The sequence below is a fragment of the Myotis nattereri genome (assembly GCF_964212035.1).
Source record: "Myotis nattereri genome assembly, chromosome: 9".
In the NCBI taxonomy this organism is placed as follows: Eukaryota; Metazoa; Chordata; class Mammalia; order Chiroptera; family Vespertilionidae; genus Myotis; species Myotis nattereri.
The window spans coordinates 66633426-66658505 of NC_138084.1; the positions used below are offsets into that span (position 1 = coordinate 66633426).

The following is a 25080-nucleotide window of genomic DNA, read 5'->3' on the forward strand; positions in this document are numbered from 1 at the left end:
GAGCGGCGCGGGCGGGCGGTTCTCTCAACTTTAGTTTTGGCGGCGGAGGCGAGTTTCTGTCTCAGTCGGGCGCAGCCGCCGCGGGGAAAAGAAAGGGAGGAAGGAAGGAAGGAGCGAGAAGAGGAAGTAGGAGAGAAAAGGGGAGGGCACAGGCGGCCGGCCGTCCCGCGCCCGTCCCCGAGCGCAGGGCAGCCAGTTCCCAGGCGCCGCGGCTCCGGCCTCGCCGCCCCTCCCGAGGCGCAGCCGCCAGACCAGTGGAGCCGGGGCGCGGGGCGGGGGCGGAGGCGCCGGGGCGGGGGATGCGGGGCCGCCGCGCAGCCCCCCGGCCCTGAGAGCAGGAGAGCGTCGCTCCGCCGCCCAGCGCCGCCCGCCCGCCGCCCGCACCGCTTCTCGCGCCCGGGCCCGTCGAGTCGGGGCGCCGGGCGGAGCCCTCGCCCGCCTGGTCGGGGCGCGCGTCGGGGAGGCAGAAACCATGGATCCCGGGCAGCAGCCGCCGCCTCCGTCGGCCCCGCAGGGCCCGGGGCAGCCGCCCGCGCAGCCCCCGCCGGGGCAGGGCCCGTCGTCCGGGCCCGGGCAGCCGGCACCCCCGGGGTCCCAGGCGGCGCCGCAGGCCCCCCCGGCCGGACACCAGATCGTGCACGTCCGCGGGGACTCGGAGACCGACCTGGAGGCGCTTTTCAACGCCGTCATGAACCCCAAGACGGCCAACGTGCCCCAGACGGTGCCCATGAGGCTCCGGAAGCTGCCGGACTCCTTCTTCAAGCCGCCGGAGCCCAAGTCCCACTCCCGACAGGTAAGCGCGCCGCCCCGCTGCGCCTTCCCCGCCGGCGGGCTCGGGGGCGGCGGCCAGCCCGGGCCGGGAGGGGGCCGGGAGCCCTAGCGGGGCGGGGCGGGGGCGGCGGGGTCTCCGGGGACGCGGAGGCGCGGGAGGCGCCCGCTGGGCCGCGCTGCCCGGCTCCCGCTCCTGCCGGAGTCCGGGGCCGAGATTTGTTTTTCCGCTCGGAGTTGGTCTCTGCGGTTGCCGCCGCGGGGGGCGTGCTTTCCCCTCCCTCCCTCCCTCCTTCCTTTCTTTCTTTCTTCCTGGGGTTCCCGGGAGGTTGGCGGGCTGGCGGGGGAGGTGGTAGGAAGGAAGGGGGGTGGGTGGGGAGAGCCGCCGGCCGCGGTGGGCTGCACAATGCGCGCGCCGCCGCCGCCACCGCGCCCGCACCTTCGCTCACGCCGCCGCCGCCGTGGGGGAGGGGGCGCCCCTGGCATCCGAGTGGGTGCGCTGCCAGCGGCGGCCGCGCTTGTGAAGTGGAGTCCCGAAGCCCCCTGTCCTCGGGGCCCCCCGGTCCCCTCCAGCCTCCCGGGGAGTCAGATAATTGTTCTCTTGTTTCCCAGGGTTGATTAGGGGCGCGCGGGGCGGGGGTATGGGGAGTGGTGGAACCAAGTCCCCTCGGTTTGTGGCCGTCCCTCCCCCTCCCGCTCCCGAGAGCGTTTCTTGTCCTCGCAGCCCCGGCCCTTTCTGAGCACAGGATCCAGACTTTCCTGGAAGTTGTTTATGGAGTTGGTGCCTTCGCCCCTCGCTCGCCTCCCCTGGTTCCCTGGAACGCGGGCGGGCGGGCTCGCTCTCCTCGAACCTCGAAGGCTCACGTGCGGGTGTCCCGGTTGTAGACCGTGATTGGCCGTGATTCCCCGAAATGCGGGGGAATGAGCCGCATCTGCACGTTGCGCGGGCCCCGCGCCGCGCATTCCGGTGCCTCGGAGAACACAGGGCAGGTTGACTCATCGGCCGAGTCCTGCCCGCCTGGTTCAGCTGTGATTAAAAGTTACTGTTGGGGAAGCGATGACTAATCCGAGGCTCGCCATTGCCTTTTCGTTTCTCGCTGAGGACGTGAGCGTGACTGTGGCGCACACACAGCGCGGCGGTCGATTACTGGGTCCACTGGATGCGGCGCTGAAGTGAAACTATTAGGAAAGCGCTCACATCCCCATAGGTCCCCGTGGAGTGGTTGAGTGTAGGTTTTTCCTTTGTTTCTTCATCTTAAAAAAAGAACTTGCTTCAGGCTAAATTTCAGCTTAGGAACTTTGCCCAAAAGTTGATTGGTTTTCCAAATTCTGCGATGTCGTTAGTCCACTTGGGCTGTAACTTGAGTGAGAAGAAGAAGAGTTATCGCCCCATTCCCGTTCCCATTCCTCCCCCACCTTCTTGCGAGCCTGTTGTGTGTTCTCCTGCCTCAGACCAAGGGATTTTGGAATTCAGAAAAACTCACTTAACCTGCTGGCAAAAACCTGGGTTAAGAAGGAGAAAGGAAAAACAATTTAGCCGTTTGCCTAAATACTTCAGTTTGTCAGAAGTAGACTTTATGCCTTTTTCTTTTACTCCTGGAAGTGGGTTTCTGGACTCATGGGTCAGTGTGTGTTGGCATTGCACTCTACAGACGACAGGGCTATGCTGCTAGTTAATATGTTTTGAAAGCATAGTACACATAGGAGATTGAATTCCCCATTTTGTGGCACCTATATGCCCCAAAATAATTACAGCTAAAAAGTATACTCTATCAGTGGTTCTCAACCTTCTGGCCCTTTAAATACAGTTCCTCATGTTGTGACCCAATCATAAAATTATTTTCGTTGCTATTTCATAACTGTAATGTTGCTACTGTTATGAATCGTCATGTAAATATCTGATATGCAGGATGGTCTTAGGCGACCCCTGTGAAAGGGTCGTTCAACCGCCAAAGGGGTCGCGACCCACAGGTTGAGAATCGCTGCAAGTCTAATTGCACAAGAATTTATATCCAGCAGTTTATTGGTTTATACTACTGACTGTCTAATATAGATTTGTTTTTAATAAGTTTCTTAAGCGATATGCATCTGTAAGTTTGACTTATTTTTGCTGATGATTTCCTAATTCAAATATATTCTGATTGGAAACTCAGAAATGTACATGACTTGTTTAAGGCATAAATGCCTCTCTGATTGCTTCCAATCTCCTTTCCTTGCATATATGAATCTAGGAAATTCTAACTTTCTGGTAATCAGTCCCTAATTCTAATAATGGAATTTAAATAACTGAATTATGCATAGTGTATGGGTTGCAAATAATATCCACAAACTATTGGATGTAAATTCATTCATATGTATATGTAAGTTCTTAAGTTATGTTGTAATTGAACTGTTGACATCTTTATTATCTATGTACAAATAATATAGTTGGATTTTCATTCGTTAGGTGGCTTTTAAGAACATTTGGCTAGTTCTAAATCTTTTGCATTCATTAAAAGTTATATAACTTGTGATGGTTGTTTTACTGATGGCATTTGTCCATGATGAGGAAAAAAATGACAGTTGTCATGTGTTTAGGGCTTAGCTTAGAAAAAAAATTAACTACGTACTTAAATATTAGCTAGTGAAAAAACTGCAGTTATGTTCCTTGGCTTGCATTTATACCTGGAACATTTTAAAACTTGGGAAAGCACCCATACTTCAGTGGCCTTATAGAAATTAGGTTTTAAAATTCAAAATTTATTATTTTAGGGATGTTTCATTCATTCTGTACTATTTGTCTTTAAAATATGTAGAAAGCACATCAAATGTGTAGTAGGTAGAAAATTCACTTAAATGGATTGCTCATCAATAAAATTATAAATGTTTGTAAAAGTACATATTACAATTACATAAAACCTTTAAAAATACCCATCTGCATACCTGTATTTCTCTCTGTCACATATTAAATGTTGAAATTTGCCTTTGGTACTTAGATATTCGGTTGCAATGAAAGTCTATCTAGGAAATTTAAAGGGACTACTTAAAAACAATTAAAAATTTTCCATTTTAATATTCCTGTAGGCCAGTACTGATGCAGGCACGGCAGGAGCCCTGACTCCACAGCACGTTCGAGCTCATTCCTCTCCAGCTTCACTGCAGCTGGGAGCTGTGTCCCCTGGGACACTGACCCCCACAGGAGTGGTCTCCGGCCCAGCAGCTACCCCCACTGCTCAGCACCTCCGACAGTCTTCTTTTGAAATACCTGACGATGTACCTCTGCCAGCAGGCTGGGAGATGGCCAAGACATCTTCTGGTCAGAGATACTTCTTAAAGTAAGTGAAAATATGGAGGGAGATAGTTTTCTAAGGAAAATGTATTTTGGAAAACACAGTTACAATGCCATTTATTTTTTATTTTACTTAATATTTCTGTCAAGTGCAGTTAATCTTCCGTAATTATTTTCTCCCAGTTTGGTATTATCTAAATACCTTCTTTAGCTTGGGTGAATTTGGAAAGCTTGATTGATTCTTGTTTCAGAGCCTTTTAATAATCTCATATGGCAATTAGGGTATTCTCATTTTGAGTTTGTGCCAGACCTATTGATTAGCTTAAAACTGAAAGAATACCATGAGAAAATTCAAATTGTGAGAATGATAGGGCCGACATAGTCTTACGAAATATGTATAGTACTAATATCTTTTTAAATAAACATTTTACTAGTAAAGAAGAATTACAAAATAGTAGGACTTCTTTGGGAGTATAATTTTACAGCATCTTAGATTGTGAAATAACAAACCATGTATCTGCAGTTTGATGTGATTTATCAGGATCCCCCCCCTCCCCCCAATGTAAAGAGAAACAGAATTTTTAGGTTTAATATACAACCTCTTAGTGGCAAACTTACTAGCAGGTCTTCAAAATTGAATCCCTCCTTTAGAAAAGTGAAAACAAGGCCATTGGGTTATTTATTTTTATCAGACTTTCTGTGCTTAACAAAATGGTAAAATTTCATCAAAGCTGAAAAGATCAAAATAAAATTTTATCCCCTCTCGCTTTGGAATTATAGATAAGACCTTAATATTTTTGTTTGGCTTGGCTTGTTTAAGTGTGTACAAAATGTTACTGAAATTGTTGTTTTAAAAAAGTAGTTTACTTAGTACTATTTAATCAGGTTGAGATAATAGAGTGAAAAACTGTTTTGATTGAGATCTGTCTTGGCATCTACTCCTACGGCAAGTGTAACATATATTTATTAGATTAGATAATACAATTGATAGTTTTACTGTGTGCGTCTTAGTATTTTATATTAATTGACTCTCAGGGTAGGATGTTACTTTGTAACGTAAGATACAGTTTTTGTGAGAGACAGGCTTAGTTAGGGGATGAGCAGAGGAAAAAGTTTGATCTTGAAAAGTCTCTACAGTTTTTGTTCCCTTTACTGCAACTTTTTTCTTCTTTTAATTCGTTTTCTGATGTCCTGGTATCCATTTCAAAGGGTCAAGTTTCAACCAGAACAATAAGGGGCCTGAGACTGGAAAGTACACACAAGTCTGGCAAACTCATCTGCATGAGCAAGATCATTTCTTCTCAAGCAGGCGTCCAAAGTAAATGATTGAAAGAGCTGCTAGCTGTGAGGATGTGTCTTTAAGGGAAAAGGAGTGGAAACAAACCAGGTTGTTAGGCGGAAAAAGAAAGGCTGTACTTTTTTGAACCTCTCCCTGCTGGGTCACATGCTGACCTGGGGAGATTTTTAAACAGCTTAATAGCCTGCTTACCTTCTTTCTTTGGTTGATTCTGTCCCTGAAAGTATAAGGTTAAAGAGCAACATTTATGCTCTCCTTAGTCTTTTGTATTTTGTAATAATTGCTTATTGGTGACATCTGCCTATATTTTCATTTTGAGTAATCCTTTTGTTTTGAGCAGAAATAAATGTCCTATAATTTTATTTTTTAAAGCCTCCAATGGTTCTTCCTATGAGAAGTGTTTCTCTTAAAGATATTTGATAAAGATGGATTAATGAAGGGTATGTACACATACCACATCACTCTGAGCACCCCACTCCAGCGGGCCCGCCGGGAGGCTACACCAGGCCAAGTAATATGAAAATTATGCCATAAGAGTAATGGTTGCAGGAGTGGAGAGAAGCTCACCTGGGAAAGAAAAAAAAAAAACTGAAAAAGAGAGATAAACATGGTTGTTCTTCAGAATTTTTGAATTTCATTATTTGAAAGTTGCTAAGTGAGTAAATCTTAAAAATTAAAAAAAAATTCTGGTCCTGGCCAGTTTGGCTCAATGAATAGAGTGTGGGCCTACAGACTGAAGGGTCCCACGTTCGATTCTGGTCAAGGGCACAAGCCCAGGTTGCGATCCCCAGTGGGGGTGTGCAGAGGGAGCCAGTCAATGATTCTCTCTCTCATCATTGATGTTTCTATCTCTCTCCCTCTTCCTCACTCTCTGAAATAAATAAACATATTTAAAAAAAATTCTGTAACTATGTATGGTGACAGATGTTAACTATAGTGGTGATCATTTTGCAATATAGATATATATTTAAAAGATCAAAATATATATATAAAAACTAGAGGCCCATTGCATGGATTTGTGCACCTGTGGGGTCCCTCAGCCTGGCCTGCAGGGATCGGGCTGAAACTGGCTCTCCGACATCCCCCAAGGGGTCCCGAGAGGGTGGTTCTTGGGTGATGCACCCTGGAATTGGGCTTCCTTCTCTCTGGTTCCAGGTGCCAAGTCACCGCAGCTCAGCGTCTCCTGCATTGAGCATCTGCCCCCTAGTGGTCATTGCGCGTCATAGCTACGGGTCGAACAGTCTGATGGTTGCTTAGGCTTTTATATATATAGATGCCAAATCATGTTGTACACCTGAATAATGTTGTATGTAATGAGGTATGTGTACCTCAATTAAAAAAAAATGGAGCGGGGGAAATATTTTTGGAGGGACTCATGTGGAAGTAAAATTAGGCTTATTATATGTTATGAAATATTAGGATTTTTGACTCAGTTGAATAATTTTCTCATATCATTCCTTTCAGAAATAGAAGGTTTTCCCTGAGAGAGAGATCTTCGTCAGTAAAAGCAGGCAAAATCATGGGTTAGCTGGTATCTGTCAGGAATTCTTGAGAGGGCCCCTAAAAATTGGATGTGGAAGATGGGTATTATTCTAAAGATTGTGTGCTTGATGAACAATATGAAATTTGGAGAAAAGTTATGAAAAGATTTGTTCACATGCAGTTGTTAGCTACTTCCATGAAATTATTGTCTCTTTGAGTTGTCATAAACAACTTATTTTTGTGTACTGCAAAATGATTACTATCTGTCCTATGAGTCAAAGATGATAATGAATGAAGCTTTTAGAGCCAAGTTGCTTCTGTCAAAGTTCATTTTTATCTGAGTCTTGATGTTTCAAAGTCAGGCTCTCTTTGCAATCCATACTTATATATTTTCCTTTTGTGGCTAAAGAAAATTCTTGTTGCCAGCTAAATGTAGAATGAAAACTTAAATTAGTTGCATATTTTACAACTAGTGAAAAATTATATCTTAATATATTTTTAGGTTGGAACTAACTTTTCACTTACAAGTATATAATTTAGTCCTAGCCTGTTTGGCTCAGTGGATTGAGCATCGGCCTGCCAACCGAAAGGTCCCGGGTTCGATTCCAGTCAAGGGCAAGGGCCTTCGTTGCAGGCTCCTTCCCAGCCCGGGTTCTGGTCGGGGTGCATGTGTGCAAGAAGCAACCAATTGATGTTTCTCTCACATCAATATTTCTCTCCGTCTTTCCCTCTCTCTTTCATTTTCTCTAAAACTCAATGGAAAAATATCCTCAGGTGAAGATTTAAAAAAAAAACCCACAAAAAACACCAAGTATATGCTTTATCGAGATTTATACTTGTCATGAAGAAATCTGATCATAAAAGGTCCAAACTTAGAAGGTGATGTAATTTGTTTGAAAACTTATAAATGTTGACTTTGGGAGCAACTAATTGTTGCCTTGTAACCACAGATGGATGACTGAAGTCAGTTGGCCCATCCTCTTGTTTCAAGGCCGAGTGAGTACGGGAGAAGGATTATAGACAGGCAGCCGCTGGGATTTTTAAAGCTCTTCCTAGGTTAATGAGATCTTCTGGAAAAGACTTGTGCCTTAGCTTGACAAGCGATAAAGTGAATTATGGTGATTCTACCTACATTTATCAATGATACATATTTAAGCTCTTGTACAATTGTGAAGTATGTAAAAAAAGCTTAGCCTGTATATTATGTATAATATTTATTCTACTGAATTTACTGCTTAAAACTTAGTTCTTCAAAGTTATATGTTGAGTTTTTATTTTTTAAAAATCATTTCTCTTTATTACTCTGAAAAGTATTGCCTTCTTCAGCTGTCTTACAGTTTTCCTACAGGAAATAGTTCTTCAAGTAGTTGGTCAACAACTTCCTATTTCTTTATAAGCTGCTGAATAACTTCCTGAATTAGTATTCTGTAATATCTCTGGTTACAAGGAATGTTTTTCTCAGATTTATTTTATTGAACCTGATACCTTGTAACTATTACCATGTACAAAGAACTTCTTGTATATAATGTACCATATAGGATTTTATACTTTAAGAAATCTGATGCAGTGATTTTAAAAGTTTGTAAATTTGCATTGTTTTAGTAAGGTTCTAATTTTTAAAAGATCGTTTTGTTTCATTTCTATTATTTATCACTTTCTGAGTACTGGCCAGTGTTTTCATACTTTGAAGACTGAAGGTTTCATGTGGCTGTGATCTGATTAAAAGTTATATTGAGTATCTTGATCCAAGAGTATTTTGTTCAGAGATTTTCAACATTGCACAGCAATATAAATTAGCCAGTTTTACAACATTAAGTGAACTTGCCTTACAGATGTTATTGATCACTATAAATGCTTTGATTCTTTTTTATGTTATTTCAGAAGTTAATGCTCCACTGCTTTAATTAAAGCTACCTTAGAAGCCGAAACTGGTTTGGCTCAGTGGATAGAGCGTCAGCCTGCGGACTGAAAGGTCCCAGGTTCGATTCCGGTCAAGGGCATGTACCTGGGTTGCGGGCACATCCCCAGTAGGAGATGTGCAGGAGGCAGCTGATCGATGTTTCTCTCTCATCGATGTTTCTAACTCTCTATCTCTCTCCCTTCCTCTCTGTAAAAAATCAATAAAATATATTTTTAAAAATAAAAAAATAAAAAAGCTACCTTAGAAATGTATCAATTAAAGATGAATTAAACTGTTGCTTGTTATAATTTGATCTATGCTTCTCCCAAACACTTGCCCCGCAGAAGACTACACAAATGCAATGTGTATTGTTACTTACAATAAAGATTAGGTGTTTTTAAAAGGAACAGTTTCATAAAGAATAAAGTTATTTTGGGGGGATGGGGTTGGTTTTGTTTCTTGCTATATCAAGTTAACTTGATATGATTTCCTTTTAAAAGTGAAAAGCTTGTAATATTGCCATTAAATGTTGATTAAGCTGCAAAAAACCCCACACCAATTCAAATTATAATCACAGAATATTTCCCTATCTGAGGTGAAGGCCAGCCTCTGCCTGTTTGTCTTGCTGCTGAGGTTGAGTGGGGAGAGAAGATGAAAGTATGCCCTCAGCTCTAAGAAAAAATGCTGGCTCTGCTCAGTGGGTGGGCATCTCAGGGAAGAATGGCCGCAGTGCCACAATGATTTAGGCAGAAAAACGCCGAGGAACTGTTGAATACAGTGGCAGAAGAAAAACAGTTGGAAGATAGTGGGTGTGACAGAGTAAATAGAACATGGAGATTAATGTATTTCCTGGGGAAAATAATGAGTATTTTGAGTGTGAACTAAAAAAGATGTTTAGTTAACAAGCTAGATGTTTAAATGCAGCAAACTCTCAATGGGCTATAACATGGTAGGCTAATTTTCTTTAAAAAATAACTTTCAAAAAAATATCCCCCCTTCAGAGTCTTATGTTAACTCCTAAGGAAAAAACCTAAGTAGTTTTTGAATAATTGAAACATTAAAAAAATGTTATTGTTGTCCTGAGATCAGTCCTCACTAGTAATGTGGAAAAATAAATTTTACTTGATAGTTAGAAAAAATAATGCAAATTGGCATCCTAAAATAGTAATGCTGATACGCAAATAACTCTGAATTGCCATTTACCTTAAGGCTTTGGGGAAGAGGTAACCTCTAAACCTAACGTTTTAGCTGTGAAAATGCATAGTGAAGTTTAGGGTTAGGGCAAATCAAAGTTAAATCACTTTAAAAATCAGTTATTAAGACTTAGATTATTCAAACCTAATTTGCTACCTTCAGTAATAGCATAATTTAGCCATTAATTATGGCTTGAAAGTTTAATTATAGTTGAGTAGCATTGTAGGAGAACCATGTGGTTCTATAACTATGGTTACTAAGTGATGCAGTTCTTTCAAAAAGGGCTTCTGATTCTGGGATTAATCAGAACTTCAAGCCATGAAAGGGGCATTGCTATTTTTAATGAAGAAGAATTGCTTCATGGTTCTGGTTGCTCAAGTACTGTAGCACCAAGTTTCCTGGGAACAAGTACTGCCACAGTGGAAACACTTCTGTTGGGTAGGGCTTGACCCCTTCTAAAAGCAAACAAAGAAGTTTGGTATAAATCACAAAGGTCTTTTTTCCCTCCTTTCTTTTAGTATTTTAGACAAGAAAAAGTCACCAGTAGTTTAATTCTCATTTGGTTTTTAGCATGAGGAGAATTATAATCTTTTTTCTTCTTTATTGTTTTAAGTATTACATATAGTATTACATAGGCCTCCTTTTCCCCCCATTGACCTCTCCCCAGGCACCCTTACCCCCCAAATCATATTCTTGAATACATCAAATGATATTTGAATACATCAAATGATATTTTTCTGAATAATGTTGCAAATTAACAAAATAATGCAGATAAGGATATCTATTAAAATACTGCTGTTTATTTCCACCAAATATTTACAATGCTTTTTTGTGGCTAGCTCTGTTATCTGTCTTCACTTTAGAGTGGTTCTCTCTCTCTTCACTGGACTTATCAAATCTTCAGCTGGGTCCTGATTTGGGGGTGGGAAAGGTTCTTTTTGTTAAAAGCTCCTTCCTTCCTCTAGCAATTGCTTACTTATCCTAAAGTGAGCAGTTTTTCTGTTTGTTTTTAAATAAGGTCTTTATTTGACCAGTAAGTATGTTTAGAGAGATGTGCTTTTGATACATTCATGAAAACTGACTATAGACTACTTGATTTGGGGTTTTGAGTAAAGAACTTTCTTCAGAGTGCTATTATGTGCTTTCACAAAATTAAATGTAGATTAGAAAGCTGTTCGAAATTTAACTTCTCACATACTCAGAAGTGACTGTAATATGGAGTTGGCTTTTGGGAAGGAACCTACCTACCATCTAGGAGATGAGGGTAAAATGTGGATTTTTTAATGTACAAGCATGAATGGAGATTCTTTTGTTTTTTATATGAATGAAACTGCCCTCCCTCCCTCTTTTTCCTCTCCTATGTATCAGATTTTACGGTTTTTTTAAGAAGGTGTATGTTTTTTATTATAAAAATAACATGTTTATGTTGTTCACACTGGGACTTTTCTTCGCTCTCATCCTGGCAGGTCCTGCTTCACTCTTGTTGGTTGGTTACCCTATTTGTTGCTTTTCTCTTTCTTGATTTTTCTCATTCTCAGAGTAGGCTTAAGTAGGCTTATCCCACAGGAATTTGCTGAGAAAATAGGTACATTGGTAGGTAACGTCATTGAGATCTCTTGTGTTTAACAATATCTTTATCTGTTAACATTGGCTGGGCAGTTTGGTTGTAGAATTAAATTTAGTTATTTTTCCTTGGTGTTTTAAAATCAATGCATCGTTTTATTTTAGCCTCCAGTTTTCTTGTTGAGCCTTTAAACCCAATTTGGCTTCCTTGGGGATTTTAGTTTTTTTGTTTTTTGTTTCTTTATCTTTGGGCAGGGGGTGGTGGTCTTAAATTTCATGGTGTTCCTTGGTATGTACCTTTTTTTATTCATTGTTAAACTGATAAGAACAGATACTACACTTGATCTTAGCCAAAAGGCCGAGAAGCAATAATTTATTCATTGTAAAGATTACATGGTTTGGAAACTCTTCAATGTGAATGGTGGCTCTTAACATTTTTTTTTTAATGTATTTTTATTAATTTCAGAGAGGAAGGGAGAGGGAGCGAGAGATAAGAAACATCAATGATAATGGCAAAATCATTGATTGGCTGCCTCCTGCATGTCCCACACTGGGGATCTAGCCCGCAACCCCGTTCAGGTAGATGCTCAACCACTGAGCCATGCTGGCTGGGCCCTCTTCACATTTTGCAGTGTGGTTGCCCTAACTCTCCTTTGGTCCTGGGAAAGATTTTTTATTTTATTAGGTCTTGTGTAATTTCTTCTAGTCTGTTTTATCTGTTCTCTTTACCTGGAATAACCAGTCAGAATAAACTTTTTTATTTTCTTATCTTTACCCCCGTTTTTTCCTACACTTATTAGCCTGTTGGTATTTTTTCTGGGAGATGTTAACTTTAATTTTTAACTTTTCAGTTGACTTCTCCCTTCCTCCCCAAAGGTGATTATCATTCATAATTCCAGGGGCCCTTTTGTGAGCTCATTGTTCCTTTGTGTGTGTTCTTTGTTCGTTTGTTTTGGGTTTTTTGTTAATTCTCACCCAAGTATATTTTTCCACTGATTTTTAGAGGGAGAGACAGAGGGAAACACATTGATTGGTTGCCTCCTGCATGCCTCACCCCCCCCCCCCCCCAGGGCCTGGGAGGAGCCTGCAACCAAGGTATGTCCCCTTGACAAGAATCGAACCTGGGACCCTTTGGTCCGCAGGCTAATGCTCTATCCACTGAGCTAAGCAGATTAGGGCTGTTATTTTAATGACATGCTGTTCTTATTTCATGGAAGTAGTAATAAAATGTTTCTCTGAGGATATAGCAGGTGTGTCTTTTTAAATTTTTTTCTACTTTAAGTGTCTCAAGTGAGCTTCACTACAGTGATATGTCAGGGACCAACCAGGCCCTGAAGTTGTGGGGGCCTAACTTTCAGTGTCTTAGTTAGGTTCTCTTGTAGTGGCCAATTTCTCCAGAAAAAAACTGCAGTCCTCTTCTTTAAAAAAATTTTTAAAATATATTTTTATTGACTTCAGAGAGGAAGGGAGAAGGAGGGTGGGAGAGAGAAATATCTAGAGAGCATCATTGATTGGCTGTCTCCTGCACATTCCTGCTGGGGATCCAGCCCGCAACCTGGGCATATGCCCTGACGGGGAAATCAAACTATGACCTCCGGGTTCATAAGTCAATGCTCAACCACTGAGCCACGCTGGCCGGGCTGCAGTCCTCTTTCTAGAGAGCATTGGTGGTGATGGGTATTAAGACTAAAACTGGTGTTTTAGGGCTGACGAGTGTGGGGCTCCATCCCTGCTGTTGGCTGCGCCAGGTGTCTGAATCCAGAGCCTCTGGCTCCATTTCTTGGAAACATAAAATTTCCCATCTCCTTGGGCCAGGGAGCGGAGTGTGCACTAAGTTTTTAAAAGTTGTATGTAGACTGAATTTTTGTACTAGTAAATCCAATTTGTGGTTATTAGGTTGACTTGGTATGTAAAGTTGCAGTTTTCTAAGTCCCAAATAAGTAGCTAGACAGTTTCATATGATTTGACTTAAATATTACAGGATCATTTTTTAAATAATACTTAGGTAAATGCTTTTCCCAGGCAGATGGTTAATTCAAGTACATTTATTCCATTTAATGTCAGTTTTGCTAGTTTACATCTTCATGTGTTAAGATTTTCCTAAGGGCGATCTGTATACTTTGACATCAGGGCAGTTGGCATTGGGCATTGGACAGAATTTGTTGAGAGGGTTTGGATTCTGAAATAGTGTGAGGAGGCAGAGAGAGACTGGACACTTAATTCCTATTCTTATATATGATAATAGAGATAATCAAATCAGTACGTCATTTTCTAGTATACATAGCTTTTAAAAGTAGGACTTTAAAGAAAAACAGCTTTATGAAGTTGGCATGTATATGTCTTCCTACACTCCTTCCTTCTGTCTAGTTTTCATCAACATTTATGATGATAAGATAAGGAAAATATGCATATCTAAATTGACTAAGTTATTATTGGTATACTGTGTAGTTTAACCCCCGAGGTATATAACTTGATTTACTTTAGTATAGATTGTTGCTTTCCTGGCAAGTCCTCTTTTAATAGATACCTCAGAAAAGTAGCCTGGGCTGTATTCAGGAGGCCATTTTCTTTTTTTTTTTTTTTTAAATATATTTTATTGATTTTTTACAGAGAGGAAGGGAGAGAGACAGAGTTAGAAACATCGATGAGAGAGAAACATCGATCAGCCGCCTCCCGCACATCTCCCACTGGGGATATGCCCGCAACCCAGGCACATGCCCTTGACCGGAACCGAACCCGGGACCCTTCAGTCCGCAGGCCGACGCTCTATCCACTGAGCCAAACCGGCCTCGGCCAGGAGGCCATTTTCAATGTATAATATTAATACAGAGAATTTTCTTTTTTTATTTTACAGAATAATTTTACTTTTATTTTCACTTTTTAAAAAAATTAACATTTTCTCAATTACTATTTACATTCAATATTATTTTGGAGAGAATATTTTCTTTACCTATAAACTAACCCTAACCATGGAAATGTAAGTAGTTACGAATTTCATGAAAACTGGGTTTAGGTTCAAATAGATTTACCCAGAGGGGGTGGCTGAGATGTGGTAGGATAGGACCCTTTGTTGTTGATGATTTCTAGTTGAATTTCGTCAGACTTACTTTCATCAATCTCTACCTTGATTAGGTTAAAAAGCAGATATATGGAAATGTTTTCTGGAAAAGAGGAAGCAAACCTTTTTAAAACCACATAAAATCTTAAGTGACCACTGTAAAACCAGACCATCAGTGAAAAGGGTTAAATGGTACTGAAAAACAGTATACTTTGGTGTTGTAAAAGGCATTGAAATGTTGAATAATTTGGAGGAGTAGAATAAAATCCATACATTTTAGTTAACTATATAGAGTAAGGAAGTGTGTTAAAATAGTCAATTGCTAAGGTGAATGAGCTAAATAAATAAATGGAGATTTCTGAGACCCTGCCTGGAACTAAGACTTATCAGCGATAGGGTCACAGTTAAAATTTACCTAGCTCACCTGGATAACTTTTAAGATTAAAACAACAACCACCACCACCTCTAGGGAAGAGTTGGCTAAAATATAGATGTTTCTGTTTTTCCTCTACACATGTTCAGACTGATACAGGTTATGTTTCAGAAATTGTGTAGTTTGGATGGGCTCCAGATGATGTAATAGGATCACTTTTATCCCCTCCCAGCTGGAGGGTGTGCAGACTTTCCTGTTAGGACTGGTACAGATCTCCTCCTATGGGTGACAAAATATAATCACTGTTTTCAGACAGTGATATAAAATTATTATCATTGTCCTCTGTTTGAAGACAAAGCATGTCCTTTGTGTACCTGTCTATTCTTAAGTTTTCAGTTAGTGCCCATCACATTACAGATAAGAATTTGCAGTTTATCTATCAGTGTCCTTACTATTTCTACTCCCTCAAACACAGGGTGATTTTTCTCAAGAAAGAACTACTTGGTTCTGGTCACTTGCATTGATGTGGATATAGTTTCTTTTTCCCTGCTTTTTTTTTTAAATTATTTTTTAAAAATTCACTGTATGTGCTTGATTTCATAAAAACCTACCTTGGGGTTTTATGTAACAGATATTATTTTAAGGATTCACTTGGTCCCACACTGTGGAGTGGATTGATGGGTTGAATTGGGTCTCAAGACTCCATTCATTCAAGTAATCTTTGCCTTTTCATTGCTGTCTCTCACTGGAGAACCTGTTGAGGCTAACTATTATAAGCTCAGTAAAGAGATTTTGTCCTCTTTGTTCAGTTTTATGTATGTAGCTCTTGATGTGTTTATTGGCAGATTTATTTCAGTCTATTGGTTGATAGTCTCCTGGATTAATGCCTTCAGTCCCTGAAATTAATGCAATGCAACTTGATGGTAAAAAGATACTAGAGTATTACCTTGTGTATTCTAGAGTTAATTTTATAAGTTTGAGGTTATTCTTAAACTCAAATAAGTAGAACTATTTTTAAAATATATACTTGTGTAGATATAAATGAATAACAGTTCTACCGAGGGCATTGTAAGTCTCTTCCATGGAAGGGAATATTTAGGAAAAAAATTCTGATGTAGAAGTGGTACCAGTTGAGTAGACTACTATGGGAGTTCAGGTGAAGAGATGGTACTCAAGTTATGCTTTTGGAATTAACATTTTCAATTCAGTGAATGTGAGTCAAGGAGGTGGGGAGGCAAACACTGAGCTGCAAAAAGGATTTCTGGTAACAAAGACTTTGATCTTCCTACCTGGATGACATTTGTATCTTTTTTTTTTTTTTTTAATATATTTTATTGATTTTTCACAGAGAGGAAGGGGAAGGGATAGAGAGTTAGAAACATCGATGAGAGAGAAACGTTGATCAGCTGCCTCCTGCACGCCTCCCACTGGGAATGTGCCTGCAACCAAGGTACATGCCCTTGACCGGAATTGAACCCAGGACCCTTCAGTCCGCAGGCTGACGCTCTATCCACTGAGCCAAACCGAGGGTGACATTTGTATCTTAAGAGGCTCCTCCCTTCATTAAAATGAGCTGTTAGTTGTAGTTAAATCTGCCCTCTCACATTGGGCATTAAAAAACCAGTTCTTTAAATGGTTTATGTTGCTTATTGATTAGAGCAGCGGTTCTCAACCTGTGGGTCACGACCCCTTTGGCGGTCGAACGACCTTTTCACAGGGGTCACCTAAGACCATCCTGCATATCAGATATTCACATTACGATTCATAACAGTAGCAACATTACAGTTATGAAGTAGCAACGAAAATTTTATGGTTGGATCACAACACGAGGAACTGTATTTAAAGGGCCAGAAGGTTGAGAACCACTGGATTAGAGTGTTGGCCTGCATACCCAAGGGTCTTGGGTTCAATTTGATTCCCGGACAAGGGCATGTATCTCTGTTGAGGGTTCGCGCCCCCGCCCCCGAATTGGGGTAAGTGTGGGAGGCAGCCAACCAGTGTGTCACATCTATACTTCTCTCTCTCCCCCTTCTCCCTCCCTTCTACACTCTTTGAAAACAATGGAAAAGATATCCTTGGATGAGGATTATGAACAAAAACAGTTCTGATATCAAAACACTTGAAAAAACCATTAAATGACTTGGTTTTACTCACTTTGAAAAAAATGTTTCATAAGTGAGGACCATCTATTGTATGAACATTGTCAAATACAGTTGTATTCTGTATGCATTTTAAAAGTTTATTTTGATATTACAGCCTATGAAAGGTTTTTTTGTTTGCTACTTTTTGACACCATTTGTCAGAAAATGCTAGTTGAATTCTTAATTTTTCTGGTACTGTTTAAATTTAGCTTAATGTTCATTTGTTTATCAAGTACACTTTATTAGAGTTATGCAAAGTGAATATAAACTACATGAATTGTTTTTGTTTTGCATATCACTGCACAATTGAATTAATAGTAAAATAAGTGTAAAAGCTACAATTTTTTAATTTTTAATGTTGCTTGTGAAAGCTACTGATGGCAAACATTTTATTCCAGAGCTTTAAGAATTTTTAGAATTAAACTTTTGAATTTATTTTAGGCAAGCATAATCAGATGGCTTAGTCCATTATTTTACATTACCAAAACCAGATAAGTATTTGAGAGCTTGTTTGTTGATCAATTATATTAAAATAAATTGTAAAGCAAATCTGGTACTCTGCTTATCACCATTAGAAGTTACTGTGGAAACTAAATTTTGTCTTTTAAAACACTCTAGGATTTTAAATTTATTAATAAAACTTCCTGGGACACAGAGCGGTCAGAATTCTTTACTTAAACTCAGTTTAATTTGGTTTAGGAGTTTCAGGAATGCTAGTAATTAAGAAATGAATATAGTCAACAGAAACATATTAGGCTGTTAAGATTTCAACTCTGTTTTATAGTAAGTCACATGGAGGTCATTTACTGTTACTGGTTGTCTTAGTAAGTGGGCTGCCATAACAAACCACAGACTGGGTGACTTAAACAACCACCCAGGATTTCTCACAGTTAGGGAGGCTACGAAGTCCAAGATCAAGGTGCCAGCAAAGTAGGTTTTATTCTGAGGCTTATCTTGGCTTGCAGGCGACTGTCTCTTGCTGTGTTCTCCTCTTGTGTGCACAGAGGTTTCCTTACGTATTGCTGGGAGTCTGTTAAGAGGATAAATGCAAAAGCTGCACAGTTACCTTATGTCACATTGTTACTGCATTCTGTCAGTGAAAGTCAGCACAGATTGGGGGGTGGGTGTTTGGGAAGTAACTCTGCCTCTTGATGGAAGGAGTTGCAAAATATTGTGGCCATGTTTTTAAGTCTACCACACTTAATTGGGAAGTTTTTAAAATAATGTTCAAAATAGGTGAATGATTGGGAACTAAAAAACTCAGGGTAGAACATAATGTCACTGGAAAATAGTTTGTACTCTTAAGAAGTAAAATCTCATTTTTTGTGAATAATGTGATATAAGTTGGTAGGAGTTTTCCTCTTGAGATGCCGTCAAATCAGTCAAGTTATTTTTAAACCATTCAATAGGTTAGATAAAATATGGACTTTGGGATTACAATTTACATTTATGGTTCAAGACCATGAATTGAATTGACATCTAGTTGCAACTATCCTCTAGAACTTGACTCTAGTATTTTACCAAAAAATTGCCTCATTTTACATCATCTTTAGATCAACTTAGGCATGAACTCACATGGGACATATAGCAGAAATGGAACCTGGTATTTCCTGGTACCTATTTGTGTTTGATTTAATTACATTGCTTTCTTTCCCTGCCTGAATTCAATTAAGTTGAGGAAAATCTGTATTGTTATTGCTCATAGATTTGACTTTATTAACTGGCTATTCATTGAATTTTTATTAATTTACAGACTAGTAAGTTATCTTAATAATATACATCTATAATAATAAAAGTGTAATATGCTAATTAGACTGGACATCCTTCCAGACGTTCTTCCAGATGACCTTCCGGACAAAGCTGGGGCTGCAAGAGAAGCCTGGGTCCTGGTTGCCAGAGGGAAGCCAGTGCTGGCAGCCGGGAGAAGGAAGGCCTATTCTTGCATGAATTTTGTGCATTGGGCCTCTAGTATAAGTATAAGTAACGCAGTTGGTGAGAACTCACAGTGATTTTAGGACGTTTGTTCTTCCTGCTTCCCAAAAGTGTTTTCCGTGACCACACCACATGTGTTTAGGTTTCCAGGTTGCTTATGAATGAATGAACACTTGAGGATCACGGCCACTGGGAGTTACTGAGACATTCTCAAACATTTAATTTCAAAACTAAGCATCTACCTCTTTTAATAAAGGCCTATAAAGCAAGGTGGGTTTTTTTCTCCTCTTCATGAAATTGAATGATTATAAGAAACTGATTTAGTGTTTTGTAATTTGCTACCTAAAAGTTGAATTTAAGCAGTGAATCAGATGTTAGCACTGTGATTGATACTTCTACAATCTGTAATATGGTTAGCAGAGCATCCCTTGTTGTTCTCTTGACTTTTTATTTTTGTTTTTTAAAATGGTCCATAGCGACTCCTCCATTTTTGGTAGTAGAGTTGTATTGAGTCTATGAAGAGGCTTCACAAGAAAAAAGAGCAGCTATTTATGGAGCATTTCCTCAGGCCTGCAATTTGAAGCCATTACAGCAAAGTTGCTGAGCAAGTGATTACATGCCAGAAGTCAGAGGCCCCCACCCTGCTTGTGTGGATAAGAGCTCAGGACTACCGCTGTGCAAAGTTTGTCCTCTTAAATTACTGTCAATTACTTACTTTTTAAATGCATTCTAAACTCACTTTCTTAACAGTTACATTATTAAAAGGTTATAGGATATAAGCTTGTTTTTTTGTTTTTGTTTTTATATTTTATTGATTTTTTACAGAGAGGAAGGGAGAGGGATAGACAGTTAGAAACATCGATGAAAGAGAAACATCAATCAGCTGCCTCCTACACACCCCCCAATGGGGATGTGCCCGCAACCAAGGTACATGCCCTTGACCGGAATCGAACCCGGGACCCTTCAGTCCGCAGGCTGACCTCCCCATCCACTGAGTCAAACCAGTTAGGGCTAAGCTTGTTTTTGAGGTTTCAGGAAATCAGCATCCAAGAATACAATTTTCCCCATCCCCCACTCCCTTTTAGTTAATTAAAATCTGGTCATCTTATCAAATGCAGATCTTGTCCAGCAGTTTTGCTTAAGCTTACAAAAACAGATGTTAGGAGTTGTCTATCAAAGGGATTTCAGCTGAATGTATACATCTTGTAGACCTGGAGTCTATGTTAGAGAGGTGTTTGATTTTCAGATTTTAGGTAACTTGGTTGCCTACCTATGAAAACACCATTTAAAAAAAAAAAGTTATAGAAAATAAGTGTTCTCTTTTGTGTTTTATAACAGCATATGGTGACATGAAAACAAACGGCAGTCTGCTCAGGAATAAAATTACTAGTAGCAGTTTTATCTTAAATAGGACACTTCTAATCTGAATTTTACAACCTTTCCACTCTTTGGTATCAAACTTTTAAAACTTATTAGTTTTTCTAGGTTATAGTCTGGTGTCTTTAAAAAATTAGGCATTGTTCTACAGAATTTTCTTTATCCTATTAAAAAAAATCTAGATATGCCCGGAGTGGCTCAGTGGTTGAGCGTCAACCTATGAACGAGGTGGTCACGGTCTGGTCACTGGATTGCAGGCTAGATCCCCAGGAGAGGTCGTGCAGGAGGCAGCCGATCAATGATTCTTTCTCATCATTGATGTTTCTATCCCTTTTCTCTCTGAAATCAATAAAAAAAATTTTTAAATCAGGATTCATTTTCAGGAAATTTTTTAATGACAGAGAAAAATAGCTTTTAGCTATAGCTGTCATTTTAATTTCAAAAAAGCATCAATTGATAAAATCATTAATTATGTTATAAAAATTGAAATACGCTTTTTAAAAAAATTTAAATTCTTTATTGTTTAAAGTATTACATATGTGTCCTTTTCCCCCCATTGACCACTCCCCGCCCACTCCCACCCCCCAGGACATGCCCTCCCCTGCCCCCTGTCTGTCCATTGGTTATGCTCATATGCATGCATACAAGTCCTTTGGTTGATCTATTATTTTCCCCCTTCCCTCATAGGTTGGACAGTCTGTTTGATGCTTCTATGACTCTGGTTCTTTGTTCATCAGTTTATGTTGTTCATTATATTCCACAAATGAGTGAGATCATGTGATATTTATCTTTCTCCAACTTGCTTATTTCACTTAGCATAATGCTCTCTAGTTCCATCCATGCTGTTGCAAATGGCAAGAGTTCCTTCTTTTTTACTGCAGCGTAGTATTCCACTGTGTAGATGTACCACAGTTTTCTAATCCACTCATCTGCTGATGGGCACTTAGGCTGTTTCCAAATCTTAGCTATTGTAAACTGTGCTGCTATGAACATAGGGGTGCATATATCCTTTCTGATTGGTGTTTCTGTTTTCTTGGGATATATTCCTAGAAGTGGGATTACTGGATCAAATGGAAATTCCATTTTTAATTTTTTGAGGAAACGCCGTACTGTCTTCCACAGTGGCTGCACCAGTCTGCATTCCCACCAGCAGTGCACGGAGGTTCCTTTTTCTCTGCATCCTTTCTAGCACTTGTTGTTTGTTGATTTCCTGATAGCCATTCTGACTGGTGTGAGGTGGTATCTCGTTGTTTTGATTTGCATCTCTCGGATGATTAGTGACTCTGAGCATGTTTTCAAATGTCTCCTGGTCTTCTGTATGTCCCCTTTCAAAAAGTGTCTATTTAGGTCCTATGCCCATTTTTGATTGGATTGTTTATCTTCCTTTTGTTAAGTTGTACAAGTTCCCTATAAATTTTGGATATTAGGCCCTTATTGGAGATAACATTGGCAAATACGTTCTCCCATGCAGTGGGCTTTCTTGTTGTTTTGTTGATGGTTTCTTTTGCTGTGCAGAAGCTTTTTATTTTGATGTAGTCCCATTTGTTTATTTTTTCCCTTGCCCTAGGACAGTGATGGCGAACCTATGACATGTGTGTCAGAGGTGACACGCGAACTCATTTTTTTGGTTGATTTTTCTTTGTTAAATGGCATTTAAATATATAAAATAAATATCAAAAATATAAGTATTTGTTTTACAATGGTTGCAAATGTCAAAAAATTTATATGTGACACGGCACCAGAGTTAAGTTAGGGTTTTTCAAAATGCTGACACGCCGAGCTCAAAAGGTTCGCCATCACTGCCCTAGGAGTTGTTTGGGTAAAGATATTGCTATGACAAATGTTCTGCTATTTTGCTGCCTATGGCTTCTTCTAAGATTTTTATGGTTTCTTGTCTTACGTTTAGGTCCTTTATACATTTTGAGTTTATTTTTGTGTATGGTGTAAGTTGGTGGTCTAGTTTTCATTTTTTTGTATGTATTGGACCAATTTTCCCAGTGCCATTTATTGAAGAGACTGTCTTGACTCCGTTGTATGCTTTTGCCTCCTTTGTCAAATATTAACTGAGCATAATGGCTTGGGTCAATTTCTGGGTTTTCTGTTCTGTTCCATTAGTCTATATGCCTGTTCTTGTGCCAGTACCAGGCAGTTTTGAGAACCGTGGCTTGGTAATATAGCTTGATGCCTGGTATTGTGATCCCTCCAACTCTGTTCTTCTTTCTCAAGATTGCTGAGCTATTCGGGGCCTTTTTTTGTTCCAGATGAATTTTTGGAGAGTTTGTTCTAGGTTTGAACTATGCTATTGGTATTTTAATGGGGATTGCATTGAATCTATAGATTGCCTTGGGTAGTATGGACATTTTAATGATGTTGATTTTACCGATGCACGAACACGGTATATTCCATGTGTTTATGTCTTCCTTTGTCTCTTTTTTCAGTGTCCTGTAATTTTCTGAGTAAAGGTCCTTTACTTCCTTGGTTAAATTTATTCCTAGGTATCTTACTTTATTTGTTGCAATGGTAAATGGGATTGTTTTTTTAGTTTCTCTTTCTGTGAGTTCATTATTGGTGTATAAAAAAGCCATAGATTTCTGGGTGTTAATTTTGTATCCTGCTACATTGCCAAATTCATTTACGTATTAATACTAGTAGTTTTTTTATTTGAGTCTTTAGGGTTTTCTATGTACAATATCATGTCACCTGTGAATAATGACAGTTTTACTCCTTTCCAATTTGGATGCTTTCTATTTTTTCTTCTTGTCTGATCCCTATGGCTAGCACTTCCAGTACTATGTCGAACAAGAAGGAGTGTTTAAAGTAGGCATGCCTGTCTTGTTCCTGTTCTTAGCGGAAATGGTTTTAGTTTTTGCCCATTGAGTATGATGTTGGCTATAGGTTTGTCATATATGGCTTTTATTATGTTGAGGTATGATCCCTCAATTCCCACTTTGCTGAGAGTTTTTATCAGGAAAGGGTGTTGGATTTTGTCAAATGCCTTTTCTGCATCAATTGATATGATTATGTGATTTTTGTCTCAATTTGTTTATGCGATGTATCACGTTTATTTGCGAATATTGTACCATCCTTGGATCCCTGGAATAAATCTTACTTGGTCATGGTGTATGATCTTTCTACTGTAATGCTAGATTAGCTAGATCTGATTTGCTAGAATTTTGTTGAGCATTTTAGCATCTATGTTCATCACAGATATTGGCCTGTAGTTCTCTTTCTTTGTGGTGTCTTTTTTTGGCTTTGGAATTAGGGTAATGCTGGCTTCATAAAAAGAGCTAGGAAGTGTGCCTTCCTCTTGGATTTTTTGGAATAGTCTGCAGAGGATAGGTTTTGGTTCTTCTTTGAATGTTTGGTAAAACTCCCTGTGAAGCCACCTGGTCCCAGGCTTTTGTTTGCTGGAAGTTTTTTGATGACTGCTTCAATTTCCTCCTCAGTTAGCCTGTTGAGATTTTTTGATTCTTCTTGGTTGAATTTTGGAAGGTCGCATTTTTCTAGGAATATGTCCATTTCCTCCAGGTTGTTTAGTTTGTTGAAATAGTTGTTCATAGTATTTTTTTTTACAATCCTTTGTATTTCTGTGGGGTCTGTTGTTATTTCGCCCCTTTCATTTCTGATTTTGTTTATTTGGGTCCTCTCTCTTTGCTTCTTGGTGAGCCTGGCTAGAGGTTCATCAATCTTGTTTATCCTTTCAAAGAACCAGGTCTTGGTTTCATTGATCTTTTGATTTGTTTTTTTGGTCTCTACATCATTTATTTCTGCTCTGATCTCTATTATCTCCTTCTGCTCACTCTGCTCATATTATCTCTTTTTGCTCTCTTCCTAATTCTTTAAGTTCTAGAGATAGATAATTTATTACCATTTTTTCTTGTTTTTTGAGGTAGGCCTGTAGAGCTATGAACTTCGCTCTCAGGACTGCTTTCACTGTGTCCCATAGGTTTTGGATGGTTGTGTTTTCACTGTCATTTGTTTCCAGGATGTTTTTAATTTCTTCTTTGATCTCTTTGGTAACCCAATCATTGTTTAATAGCATGCTATTGAGTCTCCAAGTGTTTGAAATTCTTTTGTTGGCTTTATTGTAGTTGATTTCTAATATTACACTATTGTGGTCTGAGAAGATGCTTGATATGATTTCAATCATTTTGAATTTGGAGAGACTTTGTCTGTGCCCCAATATGTGGTCTATCTTTGAAAATGTCCCATGTGCACTTGAGAAAAATGTATATTCTGTAGGGAAAATATGCTTTTAATTCAAATTCTCTGAAAGCATTTTAATAATATAGAAATGGAAATGGTTTTTTAGTCATGGACATTTTAAGAGATTAGTATTCCCTAACTTAACTGTCTGTATAACTTTCCCCTCCCCTGCCCCTTCCCTCCAACAACCCCTGATAATTAACAACACAGACTAAAAGGAAAAAGAATAGTGTCCTTCTAGGATGCCCATGAAATTACTACATCTTTACAAATTGGCAACCTAATCCCTGAATAATCCTTTTGAGTTTCACAGGTTTGGTGCAACAGTGATTTTAACTCTGGCAATTATAATTGAGAGAAATTTCCTCGTTCTGTGACTTAAATTGAGATTTAGGACATTTCTATAGTATTTAGCTAAATGAGAGCCTCTGGAAACTGCTTTTTGGATTTTTTTACACTGCTCTCTCACCCTCCAGCAACTGTAGGAATAGCATAAATTCCTTCAAGATTCAGCTCAGATT

At 39.6% G+C, this 25080-nt stretch overlaps 1 protein-coding gene across 4 annotated transcripts in view; it reads left to right on the top strand.

Annotated features, from left to right (window-relative positions):
- Nucleotides 1-472: 472 nt before the first annotated feature.
- The window catches only part of YAP1 (Yes1 associated transcriptional regulator), a gene marked incomplete at its 5' end in the record, with an annotated part of 114514 nt that continues 89906 nt past the window's right edge, over nt 473-25080 (top strand). For all 4 annotated transcript variants that reach the window (XM_081098749.1, XM_081098750.1, XM_081098751.1 and 1 more), the window contains 2 exons: nt 473-793; nt 3832-4082. In XM_081098749.1, the coding sequence (XP_080954875.1) occupies nt 473-793; nt 3832-4082 (572 nt within the window). The remainder of the gene's footprint in view (nt 794-3831; nt 4083-25080) is intronic.